This window comes from Dermacentor albipictus, chromosome 10 (assembly GCF_038994185.2).
Source record: "Dermacentor albipictus isolate Rhodes 1998 colony chromosome 10, USDA_Dalb.pri_finalv2, whole genome shotgun sequence".
Classification (NCBI taxonomy): Eukaryota; Metazoa; Arthropoda; class Arachnida; order Ixodida; family Ixodidae; genus Dermacentor; species Dermacentor albipictus.
Genome location: NC_091830.1, coordinates 56,993,483 through 57,019,220, shown reverse-complemented (window position 1 = coordinate 57,019,220; position 25,738 = coordinate 56,993,483). Strand labels below are relative to the sequence as shown.

Genomic DNA, 25,738 nt, shown 5'->3' with positions numbered 1-25,738 from the left:
GGCGTGGTACACTGAACGCATAAAACGTGCTTGCTGCTTGGCAAGCAGTAAACGGGGCAGTACGCACACTGAAGGTGGTCACTCAAAACACAGAGACTGCAGCATTTTAACGATGTGTTACTAATCCATTCCTTTTTTTTTCTTAGTACATGGAATAAGGTGCCGGCCATGTCTACTTAACGAAGACGCCCTTCTGTCATTGGCACCTCTGATCGTCTTCACCTTTCAACGCCAAACAAAAGAGTCGAATGACAGTGTACGGAGGCTCGGGGCACTGTTTTTTGAAGTCCTGCAGGTGCACGTTGTAGAAGAGCCACGCAGTACGCTGACGAAGGCCTAGCTTCCTGAATCCAGCCTGGAACTGCGAGCAATGAAATTTTATTTGTTGTAAGTTCACTGTTCTGGGCGCACTGCGGACGCTTGCGTCGTACGAAATATTGCAATCACATAGGTTTTCATGTATAATGCAACCGCAACTTGCGGTGAATAAAGACCTAGATTATACCTTATAGTTCTCCATAAACTAAAATCCACTAATTCCACTTGGAACAATAAAAAAGTAATCGGAGAGTAGCTACTGAAAGCTGCTAAAATTTAATTGAGAAAATTTATTACAGGTGAGAGAAAAAGGGCGTGCGAGTATTCGAATTTTCGAATATGCGAAATATTCGAATAGTTGATTAACAGTTCATTATAATTTTGACTATTCGAAATTGTCAACTATTAGTTGGTCCTCAAATATAAGGAACATAAGAGTCGATCGAGTAAGGAGATTCAAGAGAGTGATAATAACGTAAGCGAGGGCTATGTATTTCGAATAGATCCGTCACCAGAGAGATGCCACTGTTAGTTAGACGCCAGTTTTTCGTTGAACACACAGGACGAGTCCCCTCAGCTCAATAACATCAAATCGTTAACTTTTTTATCTAATTCCTCAATTTTGAATCGGCTCATTCGCGTCGGCGTCCGCAGACGAGGCTTTAGGCGTGCGCCAGTAAGTGCTTATACTCTTCCAGTGAACGCTCGAGGGACTCTGTGTACGCGTCTGCCAATGAGAGAAGAAGGTTCGGCGACACTTCCCTGCAGTACCACCACAATGTTGTTGCCCTCTGCGCACCACGGGCATCAGAATACACTGACTACACCCAAATTATCTTAGAAGTCGTAGTGTGTCCCCGTATTGAAGGCGCCTGTAAGGCATGTGAGCGAAGGGCTAGGGGCCTGAGGAGACGTGGTGCGCGTTTGCTTTCAAAAACAACGAGGCAAGCTGGACGCACCGTCAACGCTACACTCAGTAGGCTCACGGATGACTACACCGCTTGCAGAAAGTGCGTTTAGTGCTCGAGATCGGAAGCGAAAACGCTTAACCCGCATCCCCGCCAGAACCTAAAGACGTTGTTAACGCCCTGTAATTTTTTTTAATCGTCCATCTAGAATGTCTCACTTGTAGACTGCCTATTAGACATCTATTGTATCGGTTTGAACAAAAACATATTTTGCTTAAACATAGTGAAGCTGGCATTCTTTCAGAACACTGCTGAGCATTGTAGGGTGTCACTTTTTCAACCAATACAATGTACGTAAACCTTCTGACGTGTTCCCTTTTCTAGTACTGCCATCAGTACTGTACATCAGATAACTTGAAAACGTTATTTCTCATTTACACTTTCCTCAATCTACTTGGCTTTCAGTTTCTATTGTCACTACCAAAATGCTTAAACAAACGTAATTCGACCTTGTTTTTTGGCGCATTCTTAACAGAAACAATAAATTTTAATTAGTTCACAAACAAGAACACGTTTAATGTGGCATTCGAAGTTCGTTGCTCTTAGACATTCGTGTTTGATCCGACTCGAAAATTCATAGTTGGAACCCACCTAATATATATGTGCTGTACAACGCACTTAAACAACAAACGAACAAGCAAGATGTACAGCGCAGATGAAATAACCAATGGATACTACCACTCGCTATCGCTTACAATCTATGGCTGTGCTCCTTCCCAAATAGTCAATTTTGGCGACAATGAGCTAGATGGCTTTACTAAACAAGGTTGCGCAACCGTGGCTATGTGGATTGATTTATCATTTTATCGGATGCAGCGATGATGTTTGCAGCAGGTTGTCATTATCCCTCAAGAGAAAGGTGTATAACCGCTGTGTCTTAGCAGTGCTCACCTACGGGGCTGAAACCTGGAGGCTTACGAAAAGGGTTGTATTTATTTGAGAATGAGGCAACGAGATATGGAAAGAAGAATGATGGGTTTAACGTTAAGGGATAAGAAAAGAGCAGGTTGGGTGATGGAACAAACGCGAGTTAATGACATCCAAGTTGAAATGAAGAAAAATAATGTGCATAGTCCAAGCATGTAATGGGGGCGGGAAGATAACCGATGGCCATTAAGGGTTACGGACTAGATTACAAGAGAAGGTAAGGTGAGCAGTGGGCGGCAGAAAATTAGGCGGGCGGATGAGATTAAGAAATTCGCAGGCACAACATGGCCACACTCAGTACATGATCGGGGTAGTTGGGGAAGCATGGGAGAGGCCTTTCCCCTACTGTGGGCGTAGCCAGATTGATGATGATGATGATGATAATGATCGTGAATTCGCGTAGTCATCAAATGATATATTCCAATGAACCAGCTGCAGGGCATGCAGGTTCAAGTAAGTCGGTTTCATCAGGCCATTTTTGTTACCACGTTCGACAGTGCAATTGAAGAGTTCATTTTTATGCTATAGAATTTACGGCAGGCTAGTGGGCCCCACTGTCAAGTTTTTAGAAGTAAGCGCACACGTCTGTTTCTCACGTCTTCTTTTTATTTTCTATTTCTGTTCAAGATGTAATCCAACCAGCCTAAATGTGCACGCTTCTGGAGTTAATGGAAATTATGTCCCGTTACTAGAACGCCAGTAGCTGTGTCAGCACGCCACCTTTTCGCTAAGTCACAAGAAAAGCAGCGTCTTCGACAGGCACTACGTCCTATCAGGCCAAGAAAAGCACCTGGACTACCAGACTGGCGACCATCTCCGCCTATTTTTCATAGTTATCACGCGGTATAATTCTTGTTTCTTTTCTGCTTTTAAACATGGCGCGAACTCTTATCTTTTGTGTCCGGTTATAAACAAGGCATCTTGTTTTATTGCTGCTGCTGGTTTGCTTTTTCTAATTCACTTGTTTGTTTTGGGGGGCTTTGTTTGCCTATGCATGTTAACTATCAATAAGGTGTCCCATCTATCATGCACCAAGATATTAAGATACAGAAATGCGTCGTCACTTAACTGAACCAAAGTAATATTGTTTCCTGTGGCTTGAAGATACTGAGATTCTTTTTTGCATTCTGCCTAAATACATAATTAGTCGTAATTATTTATTCAACTTCTCTAATGATATAATTAGATGAAAAGTGTCAAAGAAGAATTTGTACAGCAACATGAAAATCTCCCCGATACAGTTTTCTGTTGTTGAATGTGTGGTACATACCACAGTAATTTTTTTTCCCAGTGTGAAAGAAGCGCATGTATAGACTACACACAGAATGCCTTGAGCGGCCAGTGGCGCGGCAATTTTGCGTGTATTCGCAAGCTTCTTTGGCGCTCGGAGAAAAGCGTCTATGTAGCAACTATCGATAAACAGAAAGCAGTACCGGGTGTTTTTGGTGCTGCACTACATTTTTCTCACTGACCCTTTTACCTAATTTTAATATATGAGAAGTTCATTCATCGACACTAACTATTTAACTAGCCGGAATACCAAAAATTATTACACTATGTGTACACCGCCATGGCAAATAAATTTACCATGGCGCTGTACAGATACGTGGCATTTGCATATCTTTTTTAAATTTTGGTGCATGATGATTGGATAACCCTGTACATTTGATGCACCTCCGATAAAGATTGCAATTGGTATGCTAGTCCGGTAATATACCGCGTTTCTGGTTAGTTTTCATGTCTGTAAATGTCATGCTGCACTCTGTACTAATTATGAAACTCTATCAAGCTTGAGGTGGTAGCCGACATTGTACCATTTATTGTATGGCGCTGTTTAGGATGGTGACGAGCAAGAAGAATGTCAAGGAGTAAGATGTAAACACATTTTACTTGTTCGTTTTGGGCAAATTTCACAAACAAAGGAAGAAAGAAGCTAGAATATTAGTCAAGGCTTATTGGTAAGTTTCTTTATATTTACGTGTTGCAATTGCCTTAAGGACCACACGTGAAGTCAAAGGGAAATATTGTATTTGAGGCATGGCCAATAAACTTGCATTTCTTGTGCTTCACTACACGAGAACAGTTAAAAACGCGCGGGATGTTAATAGTGAGCGGCCAAAATTTGTCACCCCCGCACTCTCACTCTGGGTCCATGCCGGTAAGGAAAAGGCAGGATTGTTCTTTTTTGTCCGCGCTGTCTCATTACAATTTATACGCCTATGCATAACAACACATGCTTTGTATACCTTTTGAATCAAGAAGAGTTTGGGGTCGCTAGTATTTCTATTTCATTTTGCATTCTAAGTGAAAAAAAGTAGGATTGTTACAGAACAGAACAATGCACCTGTCTAGGTTGCATTTATCTTCACTGATCTAGAACTTTCTCTGGTAAAGTGCCAATAAATATGCGTGATGAACGAAGATCAAGTTATTTTCTCATGCGGGCAGAGAACCCGAATTCAATGTATATCGTAATAATATATTGCCAGCTGGCGAGCTCATTTAGCAGAAAGCACTATCGGTTATAAACATAAATAATATGGCCTTATCCCTTCAAAGCTGGTTACACTCATCGCCATTACTTCATTCATACATTTCTATTTGATTTTTACATGTTGGTGCATTTTCAAACAGGACCGACACAATCGCGTAAATAAATATCATCATTTCTACAGCTCGTTTTGCACGGACCTATTGTGCGTGTTTATCATATTCGGATAGTCTAGTCGAAAGCACCTGTTAGTAAGCTGGAATTAGACATGCCCAAAGGCTGCATGATCAGTCACACGCTCTTTCCCTCCTATGCAACACGCTAAAATCCACTGGTTGACCAAACTTGACTCTGCTGCGTTATGAAATGGTGCATCCTGTTAAGCACAAAAAAAAAACAATTGAAACGTTTGTGGCTTGTTCCATTGCAGCGATATTATGCATTTGTATACTGAGTCATCAACTGGGGAGGTGCTTCTTCTTGTAGCTCTAGTACTGACACTTGCAACCCTAATACTGGCACGTAAATTTTGCTTTCGTCGTCGTAGCAGGCTACTTGATGTCAATTCGAGGGGACCCATGTTTTGCATTATCTGACACCTGCCTGTATTGCGTGTAGCCGACACCAGATTCTCTATGACACTTACAGAATGGGCACATATGGCCGAAATACGCATTAGAGAAGAGCAGAAAGCTCTTCTCTAATGACACCGATGACTTTTGGTCAACTCGAAAAATATTACGTCTATAGGTCTTAGAAAATTTATACAGCAAAACGGTTCAGTGTAGCTTTGCAGCCGTTTTCATGCGGCAATTGCCGGCGTGGGACGGCGTGGTCGATATCGATTGGTAGTGCAGCGCTGCCTGTGTCGGAGAATCGAGTTTGCTTTCAAATGCGACTGTACCTTAATATAAGTTAAAACATACATCGCGTGTATCTCGTTCGAACAAAACAACTTCGCTGCGGTACTTTGTAACGAATGCCTGCATTTTTTTATTATCGCGACAGTAATCATTGGACACTCAAGCCGGATTTGTGCCGTCGCCTCCGCCGTGAAATTTCCTATAAAGTACAAGGACGATCAAATCATCGCCGCACGCCGTATGCTAAATGTGCGAGTGAAAGCATGATAGCGTCAGCCCGAGCTCGCGTCTCAATCTCACGCACCCAACAGCTGAATGCAGGGAAGAAGTGCGCCGTCTTCCGCGAGGCGCAAAGTCTTGGGAAAGGCTAGGGAGGAAGTAGGGAGTGTTCTACTCCGGGCGGCCCTGGCAGTCGCGCACGCCTAGCTGAGCCGCTGTATGTCGAAATCCATCTGCGACTGACTGGCTATGAGTAAGTTCTGCGCTGAGTTATCGTGGCATGGCGTAGTTCGCGTTCAGGCGAGCTGCCGCACAAAGGCCAATTCGCTCGATGGTGCTGCCGCGTTTCCTCAATGCAGTGTTTTCAAAGCGAGTTTCCGTGTCCATCGCGTGAGATGTGTACATGTTGGCTCGTGGGCGCACGACACCATGCTTGTTGATTTTTTTAGTATTCCTATGCTTACGAGTTTATACGCCCGATGAATCTACTATGCTTACTTCGTAGAGCTGTCCACTAATTTTCTATCGCGATCGATGCTTCGCCTGTTGGGCGAAACTGCGACTTTTTTTTTTTCACATTGCGCTGTTGCGGCTCGAAGATGAGAGTTTGCTAGGAGTTCGTATGTCTGCAACGATGGGAGCTAAGGCATGGAGCCGAGATCGCGCAAGCGTTCTACGTCACCAAGAAAAGTGGGCTTGATTTGGCATTCTCCGTTCGCTTAGCAGACAACCGCTGACGAAAGCGTGGTGCCACCTAATCATGTAAGCGCAAGCCAATGTTGGCAAAGCGTTTTTCTTGCACGATCTCGCCTCTGGTACTGGAACGTAACCAGCGTTGTAGCAAGTTGTCACATGCCTTCGTGAGGTCTTGTAGGCGCGACGCCGACTGAAGTGCCTGCTGGTACGGACATGGCGACCAGACGCGAACGCTGTTCACTTCCCCACTACCGTGCCAAAGAATCATCAGTACTTTCTGCGGCTAAGCTGCGGTCTAAGGCTAGCGCCAATTGCGTGTGCCGGAGGCTTAATGCAACATAGGCGATCTTCGAAGGAACGTTTCCTACCAGAATAAGTAGACAGAAAGACCGCAAAAATATAAAGTATTTTTACAGCGGAGCTGTTGTGCGGTAGCTTGGGGCGGTTGCAAAAGATATGCAAAAGATATGGCAGTTTCTCCACAGATAAAAGAGCTAAAGCGTAAAGTAAAGACGTATCACCCAGTATGCGCAAGCTGCGTTATTCGCGAGAAGTGTCAAAATGTATTGCTTTAAAAAAGTTGTGTAAATAAAAAAATCACCGCCCAAGCACATCCTGCAGATGGTTAACCAGCGATGCGGGAAAGTGCGGCACCGGTGTTTACCGCTGGGTTAGTTCTGACGGTTCAGTAAACGACACCTTGGTAGGCTGCCGGATCCTTGGTACGCAGTTGCTGCGTGTGCTCGGCTGCACGAGCCTGTTCTTGTGCCCTTGCAGCGGCATCGGCACGGCGGAAGCAAGCTCGTTCCCGATTCTACTCGCGGCATTGCCCATCGAAAGCTGCCTGCTCCTCAGAAATACGTATGGCGTGGGGCCTACCCATTCCGCAACCAGAGAGAAACAGCAACTACGTCACTACTGGCGCAGCTTATGGTGTGCATCTCTTTCGCTTCTTTATTTTTTTAAGCCCATGCGCAAGTGATTGCGCCGGAGGAATTTATGGCCTACAGGCTACACATAGGGGACGGGTGAATCGGCTAGCCATATACAGCTTTTCTGTAAAAAGTAAAACCACAATAGATGCTTTTTAGTGCGGATGGCGGTTTGGCGTCACAGGCTCATAGGCAAATCACGTTACCTTATGTCAGTGGCGTTCCACCCGTACAATGGCTAGGTCTGGTAAGGTGGAGGCTACGGAAGAACAGCGCGGCTGTGAAGAACACGTCGTGAACAGAAGTGGGAATATGCGCGACGACGGCGGTACGCTCGTAATACGGGCAAAGATCCTGCCGCACGCGCCAAAAGTGTCCATCGTTAGCTGGATCGACCCTACCGGCTCCACACCCATCGTAATTGTGGATGATTTCAACATACACGCGTCTCGGGCAGATGATAAGTGCTGCGTGGCGTTTCTCTTGGAAAGGTTCGGCAGTCAGTTTTACAAAAACATCACTGCACATATGACACGAGATCGGGCATGCATAGACCTCATATTTACCAAGAAAGTTTCCAGTATCTCCACAAAGCTGCTGGCTGCATATAACATTGATCATGAAGCTATAGTCACCTTGGTGAGAAAATAAAAAATCCAAAGAAGCAAAGAAAATTATGAAAATGAACGTAGCATTCAGTATGCAAAAAATGTCAGCAATAAAATTATGAAAAAATGAATTTTTTTGTGGTATGTATCGCTTATTATCAGTCCCCATATTTATTGTCAACATATATATCACCATATGCACGTCACCGGTCATCCACCTTCAATGAGTGGAATGACTCTGGAGTCGTTTTTTATGTTTACGATAGATACTTCTAAATTGACCAGATTGTCGACACCATTATTTCAAGAGACGACGATGACAGCGTTGGAGTCATCCAGCGCCTGGTGGGCGGTAAATTTTTACTATGCACAAGGAACGTCTCAAGGCCAACCTAACTAATGGTAGGCGAAACTTTCACGAGAAAAAGGATTTAAAGCGCTGTGGCCTCAACACAGAAACCTGTAGCGACGCATGCAAGAGCTGCGTGGGGCCACAAAGAACTAGTAGCGGTTGCCATCACAAATGGTACGCGATAACGTCGCGGGCATTGACAGCAAAAATCCCAGAACACTCCCACCGCGAGAAACCCTGTGCGAAACATGTGCACCGACCATAAACATCACGATTTCTTGTTATGATGCCACGCGGCTAGCAGCAAAAGAAGCACCTGCCGCGCTACAAGTTATACTAAAATTGACCAGAAATAAAGGTAATCGAGCAAGGACAGCATTGCACGTGACCAGGGAAGCAACGAGATCCAAAACAACCGAAACTACAAGACAAACTAAAGACATACAAAGAAAAGCCGAAGTCGATACACCATCACGATCGCGCTGCGAGAATGAAAGGGCAAACAGAGCAAGCCTAATCAAGCGAACAACTGAAGGCAATGAAACAAAAATAAAAGTAGAATGGAGAAAAACGAAAATCGAAAAGGAAACAAAGCACTACGCTCCAACCGCAAAGTGAAGATATAAGACTAAACCGAGGCTGCAGAAAATAATCCTTTTAAATAGGTCTTAAGATGATGGCATGGTACCGTCAATTGCAATACAAGTTGAAGAACAGCACCACGTAAACAAACACACACACGGCAGGATCAAAATAAACGCTAATTCCGCGAACAACTAATACACCCGGAATCAATCAAAATAAAGAAGCCGGAAAACAGACAGCGACGATGAGCCACAGAGAAACAAGCTCTAGTTAGACCTGTTGCTAACGGATTTCGCAAACAGTTGCAATCACAGCGCCAGCACAAATCTGAATGCTCAAGCAACCTGAGCGAGGAGGCATAAGCTGCGCTCTTAAACCAAGAATCCTTCATTCATCAAGACCGAGTTACCCGACGATCGCTCTGGATTATATACGTTCATCCGACCTACCCCAGGTTACCCCGAAGCATATCACCTAACCCTTCTGAACCCGAAGCACAGTTTAGGGACAAAAGAAAGACATTCGGTTCCACCCGAACATAGAATCACTTCCTTCCGATTAGGTAAACCGCACAAGATAGAAGACGCTCGCGTAACCTGTGCCTGTTTCACAACTATAATGGCTCAATAAATCTGGTTTATCAGGCCGCCATTGGAATCTGAACCTGGCAACGTTTAACGTTAGAGCGCTATCTAGTGACGCGAGTCTAGCAGTGTTATTGGAGGAATTAGAGGGTAGTAAATGGGATATAATAGGGCTCAGTGAGGTTAGGAGGACAAAAGAAGCATATACCGTGCTAAAAAGCGGGCATGTACTATGTTACCAGGGCTTAGCGGAGAGACGAGAACTAGGAGTCGGATTCCTGATTAATAAGGAAATAGCTGGTAACATACAGGAATTCTATAGCATTAACGAGAGGGTGGCAGGTCTTGTTGTGAAACTTAATAAGAGGTACAAATTGAAGGTGGTACAAGTCTATGCCCCTACATGCAGTCATCATGACCAGGAAGTCGAAAGCTTTTATGAAGATGTAGAATCGGCGATGGGTAAAGTCAAAACAAAATACACTATACTGATGGGCGACTTCAATGCCAGGGTAGGCAAGAAGCAGGCTGGAGACAAGTCAGTGGGGGAATATGGCATAGGCTCTAGGAATAGCAGATGAGAATTATTAGTAGAGTTTGCAGAACAGAATAATATACGGATAATGAATACCTTTTTCCGCAAGCGGGTTAGCCGAAAGTGGACGTGGAGGAACCCGAATGGTGAGACTAGAAATGAAATCGACTTCATACTCTGCGCGAACCCTGGCATCATACAAGATGTAGACGTGCTCGGCAAGGTACGCTGCAGTGACCATAGGATGGTAAGAACTCGAATTAGCCAAGACTTGAGGAGGGAACGGAAGAAACTGGTGCACAAGAAGCCAATCAATGAGTCAGCGGTAAGAGGGAAACTAGAGGAATTCCGGATCAAGCTACAGAGCAGGTATTCGGCTTTAACTCAGGAAGAGGACCTTAGTGTTGAAGCAATGAACGACAATCTCATGGGCATCATTAAGGAGTGCGCAAGAGAAGTCGCTGGTAGCGCCGTTAGACAGGAAACGAGTAAGCTATCGCAAGAGACGAAAGATCTGATCAAGAAACGCCAATGTATGAAAGCCTCTAACACTACAGCTAGAATAGAACTGGCAGAACTTTCTTAGTTAATCAACAAGCGTAAGACAGCGGACATCAGGAACTATAATATGGATAGAATTGAACAGGCTCTCAGGAACGGAGGAAGCCTAAAAACAGTGAAGAAGAAACTAGGAATAGGCAAGAATCAGATGTGTGCGTTAAGAGACAAAGCCGGCAATATCGTTACTAATATGGATGACATAGTTCAAGTGGCTGAGGAGTCCTATAGAGATTTATACAGTACTAGTGGCACCCATTACGATAGTGGAAGAGAGAATAGCCTAGAGGAATTCGAAATCCCACAGGTAACGCCAGAAGAAGTAAAGAAAGCCTTAGGAGCTATGCAAAGGGGGAAGGCAGCTGGGGAGGATCAGGTAACAGCAGATTTGTTGAAGGATGGTGGTCAGATTGTTCTAGAGAAACCGGCCACCCTGTATACGCAATTCCTCATAACCCCGAGCGTACCGGAATCTTGGAAGAACGCTAACATAATCCTAATCCATAAGAAAGGCGACGCCAAAGACTTGAAAAATTATAGACCGATCAGCTTACTGTCCGTTGCCTACAAAGTATTTACTAAGGTAATCGCAAATAGAATCAGGAACACTTTAGACTTCTGTCAACCAAAGGACCAGGCAGGATTCCGTAAACGCTACTCAACAATAGACCATATTCACACTATCAATCAAGTGATAGAGAAATGTGCAGAATATAACCAACCCTTATATATAGCTTTCATTGGTTACGAGAAAGCGTTTGATTCAGTCGAAACCTCAGCAGTCATGGAGGCATTACGGAATCAGGGTGTAGATGAGCCATATGTAAAAATAGTGGAAGATATCTATAGCCGCTCCACAGCCACCGTAGTCCTCCACAAAGAAAGCAACAAAGTCCCTATAAAGAAAGGCGTCAGGCAGGGAGATACGATATCCCTTATGCTATTCAGAGCATGTTTACAGGAGGTATTCAGAGGCCTGGAGTGGGAAGAACTGGGCATAAAAGTTGATGGAGAATACCTCAGCAGCTTGAGATTCGCTGATGATATTGCCTTGCTTAGTAACTCAGGAGACCAATTGCAATGTATGCTCACTGACCTGGAGAGGCAAAGCAGAAGGGTGGGTCTGAAAATTAATCTGCAGAAAACTAAAGTATTGTTTAACAGACTCGGAAGAGAACAGCAGTTTACGATCGGTAGCGAAACACTGGAAGTGGTAAGGGAATACATCTACTTAGGGCAGGTAGTGACCACGGATCCGGATCATGAGACTGAAATAGCCAGAAGAATAAGAATGGGTTGGGGTGCGTTTGGCAGGCATTCTCAAATCATGAACAGCAGGTTGCCATTATCCCTCAAGAGAAAAGTGTATAATAGCTGCGTCTTACCAGTGCTCACCTACGGGGCAGAAACCTGGAGGCTTACGAAAAGGGTAAAAAGGGAAAAAGGACGACGCAACGAGCTATGGAAAGAAGAATGATGGGTGTAACGTTAAGGGATAAGAAAAGAGCAGACTAGGTGAGGCAACAAACGCGGGTAAACGACATCTTAGTTGAAATCAAGAAAAAGAAATGGGCTTGGGCCGGACATGTAATGAGGAGGGAAGATAACCGATGGTTACTAAGGGTTACGAACTGGATTCCAAGGGAAGGGAAGCGTAGCAGGGGGCGGCAGAAAGTTAGGTGGGCGGATGACATTAAGACATTTGCAGGGACAACATGGCCACAATTAGTACATGACCGGGGTAGTTGGAGAAGTATGGGAGAGGCCTTTGCCCTGCAGTGGGCGTAACTAGGCTGATGATGATGATGATGATGATGATGATGATGTTATTGTGTTGTGAATGAAGCAAAGATAAAGCAACGGAGGCGAGAAGAAAACCGCAATGCCAGAAAACGGCAGCACAAGCAACGAGTGCTACCTAGATACCAGGGCGAGCCTTCAGAAACAGTAGGACACAAGAAAGATCTCAACGCAACGAATACAATTTCTTTATCATGCTTAGGGTGAAGCTAAGTACATTTTAACAGACAAAAGCAAAACGAGAGAACTGCAATTGAAGAAATTTTCTCTACGCCACTCCCAAGAAAGTATAATTCTGACTACCATTGAATTCCGTCTAATGAGCAAACTGTCTAAGTAACAAATGCACCCAGCGCTCAACATTTTCGAGCTGCTGCAACAACGCTATGCAAGTTAACTGCCAAACAAATATTTCAGGGCATGCGCAGAAGACAAAAAGGAATAGAGACCTAAAGTTTCCAAATGCTGACCTTGAAGGCCACGGAGTCGTTGTACTCGCTCATCACGACGACTTTCGATGCATCGGATAGAACACCGTAGCCAGCTACTTGATCGCCCAAGTAATTATCGGCCTTGCTTCTGAAGTCGCCGTTTGCACAAAGCTGAAATAAAAGATGCATAACAAGCGTTATTTATAACCACACAGATGCGTCCAGATAGAAAAATACAGAATATAAAAGGCAAGTTCTTCAGCTGGTGCATAGCATAGGCAGAAAAAGCGAACGCAAGCAAACGTCCAAATGCACCTAAAACACCGGCCTATCTCCTGAAAACAAGCGAAACCAGCTAGGGAGTGTGACCATAAAATAAAAAAGACATATTTCTGAGCTATATAGAATGTTTCTACACTTTTTTAGGAAGCAACACACTAAAAAATACGATTTCTAAAGAGAGCCCCAGCAAAGGTTGGCGAAGGTTTGAAAATATTTCTCTTCGCTAAACTGGCACGCGACTGAAGTGAAGTTGTCGGCCACTATAGCTGTGCAGCAAAATCACGGTATTTTTCCCAGGCGTCAAATTTGCATAAGTATTCAAGATTAAAATATCAACGCCGCAAGTACGAAATTTAGGAACTGTTTTCGACAGAACACTGGGATGAGGCTCTGACGGATATTGCTACACTATGCTCGTAGCCTGGTGTGATGAGGTGGGTAGTTCCAGTTCCGAAACTGCTCGATGCACAATGCCTGCGCGACAAGCTCAGCTTAGGCTCGACGAGATGGCGCCGCCTACATAGCCTGAGTAAACGTTTGAACCTTCGAAACTTAGGGCCATCTGCTGGCAACCCCTGGTGGTTTGTGCCAAGAAAAAAGTATATTCAAATAGGGCGCGCTCGATGGGCCGGGTTAAATCAGACACCCGTGTGGGCAGCCAACTAGGGAGCCTGCCCCAAATTACAAAGCCGTTCGGTCCTCTTCCTTTCGCGTTTCATAATGAGTCGATAACAGCCAGAGAAGCACGATATCTAGGACGGATAATCGTCACGGTGAAAGTTTGCTTATTAGTTTATTGGTAGAGCGAAGTGTGGCGAAGCATGAGCGACCTACTAGCCATAGAGTTTAATACAATTACTAGACGGAAATGCGGCGCATGTGTCTACGGGAGCTGCAAGCAGGGTGGTTCAGTCAGCATGGGAATCATGGCTAGTGCATGGATTTCCAAAAACTTCGTCCTTCTGGGTTCAGGCGGCTTCCTGACTTTCTAACCTCGTTATTTTGGAGAAATAACTTTAATATATGGGTAAATGTTACTAACATTGTCTGACAAATGGTTTGACCACAGGATCCCTACGAAACTAATGAGCCTGACATTCAAATCATTGGGCCACAGGCGCATGCATCGACAAGGGGCCATAGCATGGCCTTATGAACTACGAACAGGCAAGCCAGCATGCAGGGACGTTTAGCACCTTTGAATTTGGCAACCTCGAGAGGCTGAGCTGCTGTAATTACGAGCAATTGTGAGTGTTCGCAGAGTGAGTATTCCGCACTTAGAAAAGTATAGATTGCTCTGAAATTTCGGACAATGAATTCGGATAAAGCATAATAAACAGAGCCTCAAGGACATCCGATTACACAAGCAGGAAGCTCAGACAACTCGTTGTACACCCCATCATCCACATGGGGCAGAACGATCGCAGTGCCAGGATTCCCTCTAGAAATTATTGCAGGAAACTCAATGAAACTAGCTGCTACTGGTGCAAACGAGGAGGCGCGCTGGAAATATCTTTTACTTGCGGACAACGAAAGGGATTTCCAGATAATTGCGCATATATGTAGTAATGCAGCGACGAATCTAGGCGATGAGTTTAACACACATAAATGGGAGATTTTCATCTCTTGTGAACACGTAAGTAATGACGTGGTTTCAATTGAACAGGAAGTCGTGCTCATAGTAAAGAAATGTGAAGACGTGCGTGTGTAACTCAACAAAAGAAAAACTTCTAAAGCATCTACCAAGATATTATAAAACAGAAAGTCAACCAAAATGCCGCAATAACAAAACCTTACTCAGAGTACTGCGGGTACAATAAACTCGAGTTGGTTCGAGGAATTTTGAAAATTTTAATCGTGCCAGCGCTTACGCTTGCAAACGTAGCTTTGTTCTTTGAATGAAATATATTGTCGTCAGAATTTAGCCAAATTTTGTCGGGCCGACTTGCATGGATGACCCTTGTTAAATCTCCAAAGGAGCCTATGGGAGGGCTCCAAGAAACTCCTTCCAATGTTAACGCCTTCAGTATAACTTTACTGCGTAATGCCCAAACACAATCACACATGAAACGAAATCGAAACAACTTCTTAGGAAGTAGTTTAAGATTAATGTGAGCACACTTTAACAAAAACATGAAATCCTGTACTTGTTACTTATACATGTGAACTTTTTTCACATCTACTTGGTCTTCATAACGGTTAACAACATAAACATTTCTCCAGGATATCAAAAACACTACTATAAACTATGCGTTAGGTTTTCAGCGCTTGTCTTGCACATGCAGGACTCACCAGTGTGTTGCCTATGTTAAAAAGTTGCAAGCGCTTTTACTAAAGTCAGTAAACGACTGGTGTACATATATCATTCTTTCTCAATATACGCATATCTCATGTTTCTGTTGTTATTTCTACACTTAGAATGTCTCCATTGTTTTCTGTGACCTGGATGGATTTCCTGGATTTTGTCTATTAGCCTATGTTTCTTTTTTTAAGATAGTGCATTGCAAATGATCTTATTGTCTTTCGGCTGCACATACGTAAATTTGTTTTCTGTAAAACCTTGTTGAACCTTACCGGCATTTGTTTATGTAAACAGCGACTTTGTAGGGTGACATAGGTTCGTCAGGCACTCTCCTGCCTCTAGCCATGTCTGTGAGGAGATTTCTCACTTGCGTTCGTTAAACGAATAAAGAAAGACATCACATTTTCACGGCGTCCGAACTGCGGAAACATTTGTTACCTTGGACAGTTAAGGGTGAAAATAAGTACCAGATTCACTACGAAAATTGAACTTAAGTGACCCTGAAAGAGACTTGCCACATTTCGACTCGTCCTCTCCACCAACTCGCATGGGCGGAAAAGGCTTTCATTGAGCGAGGGTGCTCTCTCCACAAGTTCGCACTGCAGTGTTGCCAGGTCGAAGGAAAGTCCAGTCTGTATCGACGGTCTGGTGTAATTGGCTCGGGGCGACACGATGTGCCAGTGATCTAACTGAAAGGAGCCATAAGCAGACGCGTAGACAACGGTTATTAAGAAAGGCACAGAAAATGTATGCGGAAAAGGCGACCCATATTGTTATACAGCCTTTCCAGCTCACTACTACAAGCACTTAATAAACTGGGGAACTAAGATCCGTAGGAATTCAGAAAGGTAATTCGCAATTGTGGTTGTCTAGGGAAATATGGTACGGCATGATCGTGTATCGTTTTTGGCGCAGCTCAGGAAAAGTGTAAAGGAAGAGAGAAGAAGGAACGGAACAAAAATTAAGAATGGGTGCTAATGTCCAGCTGGTTTATTTTACGACTCTTGCGATCACTTTTTCTTCTGCGCGCACAGCCAGCACAATCAGACAAAAGGTGTTAAAACAGCTCACTGAGCACGTCCTGACTGACCAAGAAAGTGCATTTCCTTGCAGGGTGAAGAGGGTGGTCTCACGCACACATCTGCAAATTTCAACTTGTCCTCCGCATCCATAACATTGCGCTGAAGCTGATTCTAAAGCCCAGCTAGGGCAATACATTTGTTCAATGGTGTGGCGCGACCCCATATTTTACAGTGCGCAGCGAGGAACCCACTGAATCAAGTTCTATTCTTGGTATTGTCGGAAACATGCCTTAGCATGCAGAGTTGCAAGTTCACCCCCCGATGAAGCCGTGGCCTGCGTGTTTTCGGAAGGTGTGGAAATTGTTGCCCGCTCTAATGATGCACGTCCTAAGTACTTTGTTAGGCATGTTGCAAATAAATTGAGTGCGATTTCTCTCTGTGTTCCGCCTGCCGACTTTTATACCACATACAATTTTTGTGCCAAAGCAAACGAGGCTATCTTCTTTGTATTTAAATGCTCTGATGGAGTGCCACTGAGCAAGGTGGCACTGTTTCAGATGTGTTCATGTTTTCATGTGTGCGCCTGACGTCATGCTTCTTGATTTCGTTAGTAAGCGTATGTTTGCGTGTTTATACGATTGATAAATCTACACTCGTTATTGCCTATAGCTAGCTACCTACTAATTTGTTATCAGTGCACATGCTTCACCTTTCGGGCTAATGGCGACTTTCTTTAACGATTGTCCCCACCTCTCTATCCAGCGAGCACCCTCAGACAGACATTTTAAAGGTCTTTCGATGTGTGGATAATTTTTTTGCTTTATATTGACTGTTCCTCAGTTCAGGCGGGGGACCAGGTTGATACGTAGACGTCAATTACGAGAGATTCTCTTGCACACTTGATGTTATACTTGAGCTCATTAAGGATTGTGCTATGCGGCATTTCAATCTTCGTCTGTTTTGTTCGGTAGGACACACCTGTTGTAGCTATGAAAAACCATCAGAAAGTCCAGTCCTACCCTACAACTCGGCTCATTCCTAGTTTGTGAAAAGAAGCATCGCTAACCCTTGCTTTACGAGCGCCCTAATAAAATAATGCCACGATTCCGTGTTTGCTATGACGGACAAAGCAGGCGTTTGTCAACAGCAGGCTAACCCAAGCTGATGAAAGTGCCTGTGGGAGAACGCATGCTTAAACATTTTTGGAAGCGCCAGCAGCAAGAAACCAAAGCGAGATTAGCACGTTGCGAAAAAAATGGAATTCTATACATTCATATTGCATGTCATTATGTTATGACAATTGCTTGAAGAGAGGACAGAGCTGTGCTTTTTTATGCACCAAATAAATTAGATATGCGTTACAAGCTCAATAATGCAAAGAAAGTCACACATTCTGGCTATGAATAATGACAAGAATGAGGAGAATGCATAAGGTGTGGTTTATGGGATTACTTTAGCCTGTGTCAAAAGTTTTATTTAACAGACCAGTAGATGTCCTACATAACGTCAGGAATGACATTTCATAGAGTGCTTACCTCGCTCCAGACTCTAAATTATGTGGCTGCGCACCAGCGTTCAACACATGTATTTGAACGTTGCCAACGCTCGTCCTTAACTTTAATTACGCAGTAACTGAAGCAAGTGCCGATGCGAATTTGTCGCAAGCCCGTAAAAGTGGGAACTGCTGTTTCTTCGGCTACAATTACATCCCGTTACGTCTGACAATTTTTCATGCAGAAAGATTGAAGTAATGCCGGGGAAATGGTTCCCATAACTGAGGAAGCAATTAAACAACATTCATCATTGCAATCTATAGCTCTTGAATTGTGCACATTGTAATAATTTCCCATATAAGATTTCTGCAGAGAGGCTGGTTTACGATATAAACCCCCACCAACCACCGCCATGGTCAAAAAATTAATAAACGAAAAGAGGAAGGCTAACTAAAACGAATTATAAAGTAGAATATTCACACTGTAAAAGACGCCGATTTAAAATATTTGTCAAACAGAACAAAACGCCATAACAAATTAGCCAAGCAATAACCATCTTCCACACTCTGGGCTGCTCAAAGGTCTGTGCAAGATGGTTATGTACCAGCACAATGTATTCCTGTAGCAGTTTCTTGGTCAGACACAAGCAGACAAAAAATGTTCCAAGATTAAGTTAACAGTGTTGCAGTCCATACTGATGTATTTAGGCGGAAATCTATTACATGTGCTGTCATTTATGACATAATAGAGAAAACCTGAATAACAGTAAATGGACTGAAATTTGGAAAAGTGCACAAGGTCAAATAGTTGATGACCCTTAGTCAAAGTTGCTTTTGCCTAATACGACGCTGCAGAGTTCTTATTTTGGAGCAAAAAATTGGAGGACGCTTAAGCTTCGCCTTCAAGAGTGGAACGCGACAGCGGTCCCGTCGACCCGCCAAGCGGTGTAAGACATTGGGCTACGGCGCAGCGACTACGCGCCCCGCATCGGACGCGGTGAGCGTCGAGCAACGCAGCGTTCGACGCGGCAACGAAATGTGCGCCTGAGCAAGCGACGCACGCCTGAGCCTTAGAAACAGCTCGTTTCTAAGGCAACGCCGCACTCACTAGAGACGCTTTTGTACCGCTTTGAAGCATCGAACTCGTGGCTCAGTGGTAGAGACTCCGTCTCACACTCCGGAGACCCTGGTTCGATTCCCACCAAGCCCATCTTGCAAGTTGTTTTTTATTCATGAAGTGCCTGCTGGGATTTATCGCTCACGACCAACGCCACCGACGCCGACACCAGCCCCGACGACACCGGCGTTTCTGCGACGCGAGCTCCTTAACGCTGTCGCGTTAATAATATCGTTAAGAGAAAGCTTTTACTGTGACTTGATAACTCGATGCCATGATGCCAACGAATGCTATTGCCCTGTGCGTTTATTTCGGCTTGTCGCGACGGTAGCTACGCAGCTCGCGTCGCTGCGACGCGACCGGCGTCGCTGCGACGCAAGGGGCGTCGCTTGACGCGTTTCGATCATGGACGCGAAACGTATAAATACGGGACCACCGCTTGCGCTGGCTCAGTCCGACGAGCGGCCCAGACGCGCTTGCTGCTTTAGCCGTCACCGCATTGTTCGCTTGATTTAGGGCACAAGTTCGCCCATTCAACTCTAAGTCTACCGCCGACGCAGTGTCCTTTCTGTCTGCCTGCGTGCCACGTAGCTCACCATCACCTACGTGACATTTTGCTGGAGGTGCTTATGTTTTGGACACCCGCCAAAAGCCGTGACACGAGAACAAGTGCATCTGGAGCTGGCGACGCGGAAGTTTACGAGTTGCAACATTCAATAAGTGGTCTGACGAAGACAAACTTCGGAACGTCTTCTTCTCACTCGAAGACTCCGCTAGAACCTGGTGCGAGAACCAGGAGCTGTCCCTGACAATGTGGGGGGCTTTGAAGAGGCACTTATCTGCCACTTTCGGAAGTATTCTGCGCAAAGAACAAGCTGAGGCCTTGCTTCAAACTCGATAGCACCATCCAAACGAGTCTGTAACCGTCTTTGCGGAAGAAATACAAAAACGCTTCCACCAGGCGGACGCCAAAATGATTGTAGACAAGAACCTTCAGTACCTTATGAGGGCCGTCAAGGAGCAACTTTTCGTCATTCTCATTCGCAACCTGTCGATGACCGTTGCCGAATGGATTATCTAAACGGCCACTATTGAGAAGACGCTCGAGCTTCAGCCAAAGCAGTACGAGCGCAAATTACGCGCTCCTCCGTCAGACTGCGGCGACTGCCGAAGTGCCTCCGCAGTGGCCCTTTGAGACACCATCCATGCCATCGTGCTCGACGAGCAGCGCAAGTTGCTACCGAGTGCGCAATCACAAATATCCTCGCTCGCCGACGTCGTAAGGGACGATGTACAGCAAGCGCTGGGCGCACTCGATCCTGCCAAAACGGCGACAACCCTATCGCCACCTTGCCAGGAGCCACGCGTTTCAGCTTACGCCGCCGCTCTGCAAAGCCAAGCAAGGCCAACCAGCTGGCGACAGGAAACGTGAACGCCAACCCAATGCAGCCAAGCCTACCCGCCACCGCCGCGCCCGCAGCAGGCCATCCGCTCGAACATGTTCTGGCAAACCACCACGAGTAATACTGACATCTGGAGAACCCCAGATAGACGGCCTGCTTTGTTTTCAGTGTGGTGAAGCCGACCAGCTCCAACGAGAGTGCCCCTACCGTCAGATGGGCCTCTGCGGGTACAACATAGACGCCCCACGACCCATTCCTGGCCAACGGCCTCGAGAAATTGAAACATATCTTCGAGCGATAACACGTCGCTTCAGGTTCCCGTCACCCTACCCACGCCGTTCGTCTTCTCTGTACCAAGGGTACGCGAGGGAGAAGTCACCAAGGCCTCGTAGGGGAAACTAAAGCCAGCGGCATCGGGAGGTGACGCCGCTCTCGAGCGAAGACCGAAAAACCCTCCTACAACCACGACGCGACCCGATGCAGCGACGCCATAAAAACACGAAGCGGCGACCGCACACCGGAAATTCGATGGCGCGGCTGAAGACCAGAAGATCACCTTGCCACGAGGCTTGCAACCGACGCAGCCACGACCATGCGAAGCGACAGACAACACAGTCGGTGACCGACCGACATCAAACCCGGACACCAAGTGCCGACTTACAAGATAGCCTATATGGACATCCAGTGGTTGCACTCGTCGATACCGGGGCCGTCGACTCCGTCGTTAGTGCACAATTTTTGTCACAACTCAAGAAAGTCAAAGCCGCATGGGAACGTCCTCAAATACGCACAGCACGAGGCCACCTTATAACCCCGACGGGACGATGCACTACGCGAGTGCCATGGCTGTTCACGGTCACAGCTACGCTCTGAACTTCATCATCCTACAGCACTGCTCTAGCGACGTAATTCTCGGGATGGACTTCCTGAACGAAAACGGTGCGGTTATCGACCTGCAGACGAAAACCATAACAGTGACTACAAAACGGTCAGATAGAATGCAAAGCAATCATTTTCACCGCGCCGCGTTCACCATCCTCGATGATCAAGTGAGCCTCCCGCCAAATGCTAGCGTCATGGCACTCGTCGAAACAGACGCGTTCTCAAGCGGCGATTTGATTGTCGAACCGAACTTTCGGCTGCTTCTGGATCGGCAAATTTGCATCGCACGTGGTGTCATCCATCTTCGTGAAAGCATAGCGGCTGTGCTAATAATAAATTTCAGCACGGAGCAGAAGCACCTACGCAGGGTTAGAACGGTCGCCTTCTTGGAAGTGTTCGCCGAAATAAGCGAAGTAATAGCGCTCTCGGAGTGGACCCATGAGGCGTCCTCGACGGGGACTGATGAGGTAAACTTCGACATTAACCCCGCCCTGCCACAACAAAAGCAAGAAAAGCTACGTCGCCTTCTTCTGCGATATTCCGAATGTTTTTTCAAAGTCGTCGAGGATCCGGCAAACACACAAAGCGAGGAGTCGCATTATAACCGATGAAACGGTTTGTCCGGCCCATCGAAGTCCCTACCGCGTTTCAGCGCGAGAACGTAAAACAATCAAGACACAAGTTGAAGAAATGCTTCGCGACGACGTCATTCAGCCGTCCAAGAGCCCGTGGTCTTCACCGGTGGTGCTTGTGAAGAAGAAAGACGGTACCCTATGACTTTGCGTCGATAATAGGCGTCTCAACAGCGTCACAAAAAAAGACGTCTACCCGCTTCCGAGCATCGACGACACGTTAGATCGAATGTGCGGTTCAAAGTATTTTTCGTCGATGGACCACCGGAGCGGCTACTGGCAGATTGAGATCGACGAGAGGGACCGTGAGAAGGCTGCCTTCATCACGCCGGACGGTCTTTACGAATTTAAAGTCATGCCATTCGGACTAAGCGCAGCGCCGGCGACATTTCAGCGTGTCATGGACACCATGTCGTCTGGGCTGAAATGGCAGATATGCCTCGTATATCTCGAAGACGTAGTCTTTATCGCATCCACTTTCGACGAGCACCTTAAAAGGCTGGCGACCATGCTTGAGGCAATTAGGGCTTCGGAACTCGCTCTGAAACCAGAGAAATGTCGTTTCGCAGAGGAAGAGCTCCTGTTCCTCGGCCACGTAGTTAATCGCGAAGGCGTGCGTCCGGTTCCAAAAAGACAGCACCCATCGAAAGTTTCCCGATATCATGCAAAAAAGCTGCCCGTAGATTTTTGGGGCTCTGTGCGTATTGCAAGCGCTTTGCCCGAGTTTTCTCTCGAATTGAAAGACTTCAAAGACGCTTGCAGTCACCCCCAGTACTCGGCCATTTTGACGAGAGTGCTGACACCGAGATCTACACGGATGCAAGCAGCATAGTACTTCGTGCTTCGTTGATTCAAAAGAAGAACGGCCTGGAGAACGGCCATCGCTTACGCGAGCAGATCCCTGCCCAAAGCCGAATTGAACCATTGGACGACCGAAAACGAATGCCACGCTGTCATTTGGGCGGTCAAAAAATTTCGGCCGTATCTTTACGGGAAGCACTTCAAGGTCGTCAGTGACTACCACGCTATGTGCTGGCTGGCTAAGCTGAAAGACTCGTCCGGTCGCTTCGCTCGTTGGAGCCTGCGACTACAGGAGTTCGACGTCACGGTCGTGTATAAGTCAGGCCGAAAGCACACAGACGCCTACTGCCTTGCGAAAGCCCCTGTTGAATCCGCCCCACCCTGCGACGATGACGACAATGCCTTCTTTGGGCCCATAAGCTCTAACAGCCTCCTACAAGATCAACGTGCCGATCCTGGTCTACGCTGTGTCGTTCAATACCTCAAAGGGAAGACCGATTCAGTGCCAAAGGCATTCAGACGCGCGCTTTTATCGGTATGCCTATGCGACAAGGTGCTTGTGAAAAAAAAAAAAAAACTTCACACCGTACAAAACGGCATATCTACTCGTCGTACCAGTCAAGCTAAGGCAAGAGACTTTAGAAGCGTCTCGCGATGAACCGAGAACAGGGCATCTGGGATTCACTCGAACTCTCAGAAGAATTCAAGAAAAGTACTAGTGACCGGCCCTGAACGCAGACGTCGCACGCTACGTGAAAACCTGCCGATATTGCCAACGTCGGGAAACACCGCCTACACGGCCAGTCGGCCTCCTGCAACCAATCGAGCCGCCATGGAAACCATTCCAGCAGATAGGCATGCATCTGCTTGGTCCGTTCCCAACGTCTACTTGCGGGAACAGGTGGATAGTGGTAGCAACGGACTATCTGGCGCGCTATGCCGAGAAAACGGCGTTAGCATCGGGAAATGCAATCGAGGTCGCCAGATTCTTCATAAAGAACATCGTTCTTCGTCATGGTGCACCCGAGGTCCTTATTACGGACAGAGGTACGGCATTCACAGCAGAACATACGCAACAGATTCTGCACTTGAGTCACACAAGCCATCGGTGCACTACAACGTACCACCCGCAGACAAACGGCCTTACGGAGCATTTAAATAAAAGCCTCGCCGACATGCTCGCCGTGTATGTCGATGTGAGGCACCAGACTTGGGACGAAGTCCTTCGCTACGTGACGTTCGCCTACAACACCGCGCCACAGGAGACAACGCAGATGACGCCATTCGAGCTTGTCTTCGATCGCCAAGTCGCCACGATGCTTGAACCGATGTTTCCTCACGTTGAAGACGACAACATCCATGCAGACGTTGCCGGTTTCCTTCAACGCGCCGAGGAAGCTCGCGAATGGTTATTAAAGAGCTGCAAAACGTCGACGCCCGACTCTACAACCTAGGACGACGAGACCAAGAGTACGCACTTGTTGACCACGTAATGATGCGGAGAAGGATTCGTCGCCGCGGGGCTTAGTGAGAAGCTCCTCCACCGTTACTTCGGACCCTACAAGATAACTCGGCGACTTGGACCGCTGGTCTGCGAGGTTGTACCCGATGGAGTGACACAATCGCTGAAAGTCATGCCTGTAATGGACTGAACACCGTGTTTTTTTAGCCCTTGACAGCGATAATGCAAATGTTCTTCGTGTATTCATGTACATAAGCATGCATCATTTTATGGTCAGCCGAGCTATTCTTTAAACCAGCAAGACAAAATTCTAGACAAATGGTTCACGTACTGAGGAATAATGCATGAGACATTCGTCACTTGAAGGCACTTCACTTTATTTGTGCGCATCCCCATCTACAATTCTTGCCGGAAGGGCTATACACACACACACAACTGGGCACTTACTGTCCAAGAAAAGAATGCAAGACGTGAACGAAATCAAACGAAATGTGAATATATACAGTGGATAGAGAATTACTGAAAACAAGTAGAAATACAAGAAAGTATTTGAAACACACAGTAATTAACAATAAAGGTGCAGCTTCACATATTATCATTGTGGTCTGTAATCCTTGCAGCAGGAAGGCCTTCCTTACCAACTACATCATTAACGCAAGATGTGGCGAATAAAGCAAATTAGAAAGGGCAGTTAAACTTGTATTAGCAAGCAGCATGAAAACAAGTGGAAACACATATATACAATGTCTGTAACGGTGTCCTATGCACAATAAATACAGCAGGTAGGTGTGCGGTGTGTGACACATTGAAATCGTCTAAACGAAGGACTCGACTTATGACGTGACCTGTTTGGTCTACTATTTCACTAACGGCGTCATATATCAGGCAAAGTATGCATATGCGGCACAGTTGCCCCCCCCCCCATTTACTCATATACGAAGTTGTAGTTTAGTAACCAATGCCATGCGAAGTATAAAAAAAGAGAAATCAATAAGCTGCAAGCAGCGGGTAACCTACAGTCTGTATCCCCACTATGCCACTCGGTTCAGAATTGAAAACAGCAGGCTACAGGGTGGTATTTTCGTGGTCATTTTGCTTGACCTATGAAAGGTTTACTCCAGCACACGTCTTGCTCGAATGTGCTTCAACACATCGAGCCATTTGAGTGCAAAGATGCATTCGCCAGCGTGAGCTAACATACTTCTGCAAAAGCAAATTTTCAAATTTTTCTCTGTGAGAACTACACATTCCTTCAAGATTAACCTCCACATTTTCAGCCAGGAACCTCGACATGGTCCGTAACGGAGCCTTCATGTCCAAGATGGTATCAGCTGAGACAAATGCCTTGAAATGTTCCTCAAAGTGAACCAGGACAGCCATCACTTCATTGCTGGGCCTGATTAAGTGGCGAGCCCCCTTTCCGTACTTCTTCAAGTTGACGAGTGCATTGCGTTTACTTTCTCCAAATAATACTGT

At 45.9% G+C, this 25,738-nt stretch overlaps 1 protein-coding gene across 3 annotated transcripts in view; it reads right to left on the bottom strand.

The window, feature by feature from the left end:
• Nucleotides 1-104: 104 nt before the first annotated feature.
• Nucleotides 105-25,738, bottom strand: part of LOC139050495 (uncharacterized) — a 167,028-nt gene continuing 141,394 nt past the window's right edge. For 2 of the 3 annotated variants that reach the window (XM_070526939.1, XM_070526940.1), the window contains exons 12-14: nucleotides 15,967-16,140; nucleotides 12,907-13,038; nucleotides 105-361 (exon numbers count right to left, since the gene is read on the bottom strand). In XM_070526939.1, the coding sequence (XP_070383040.1) occupies nucleotides 197-361; nucleotides 12,907-13,038; nucleotides 15,967-16,140 (471 nt within the window). In that variant the 3' untranslated portion in view covers nucleotides 105-196. Of the gene's footprint in view, nucleotides 362-12,885; nucleotides 13,039-15,966; nucleotides 16,141-25,738 lie in introns of all 3 variants that reach the window. The other variant, XM_070526941.1, reaches the window with a different exon arrangement.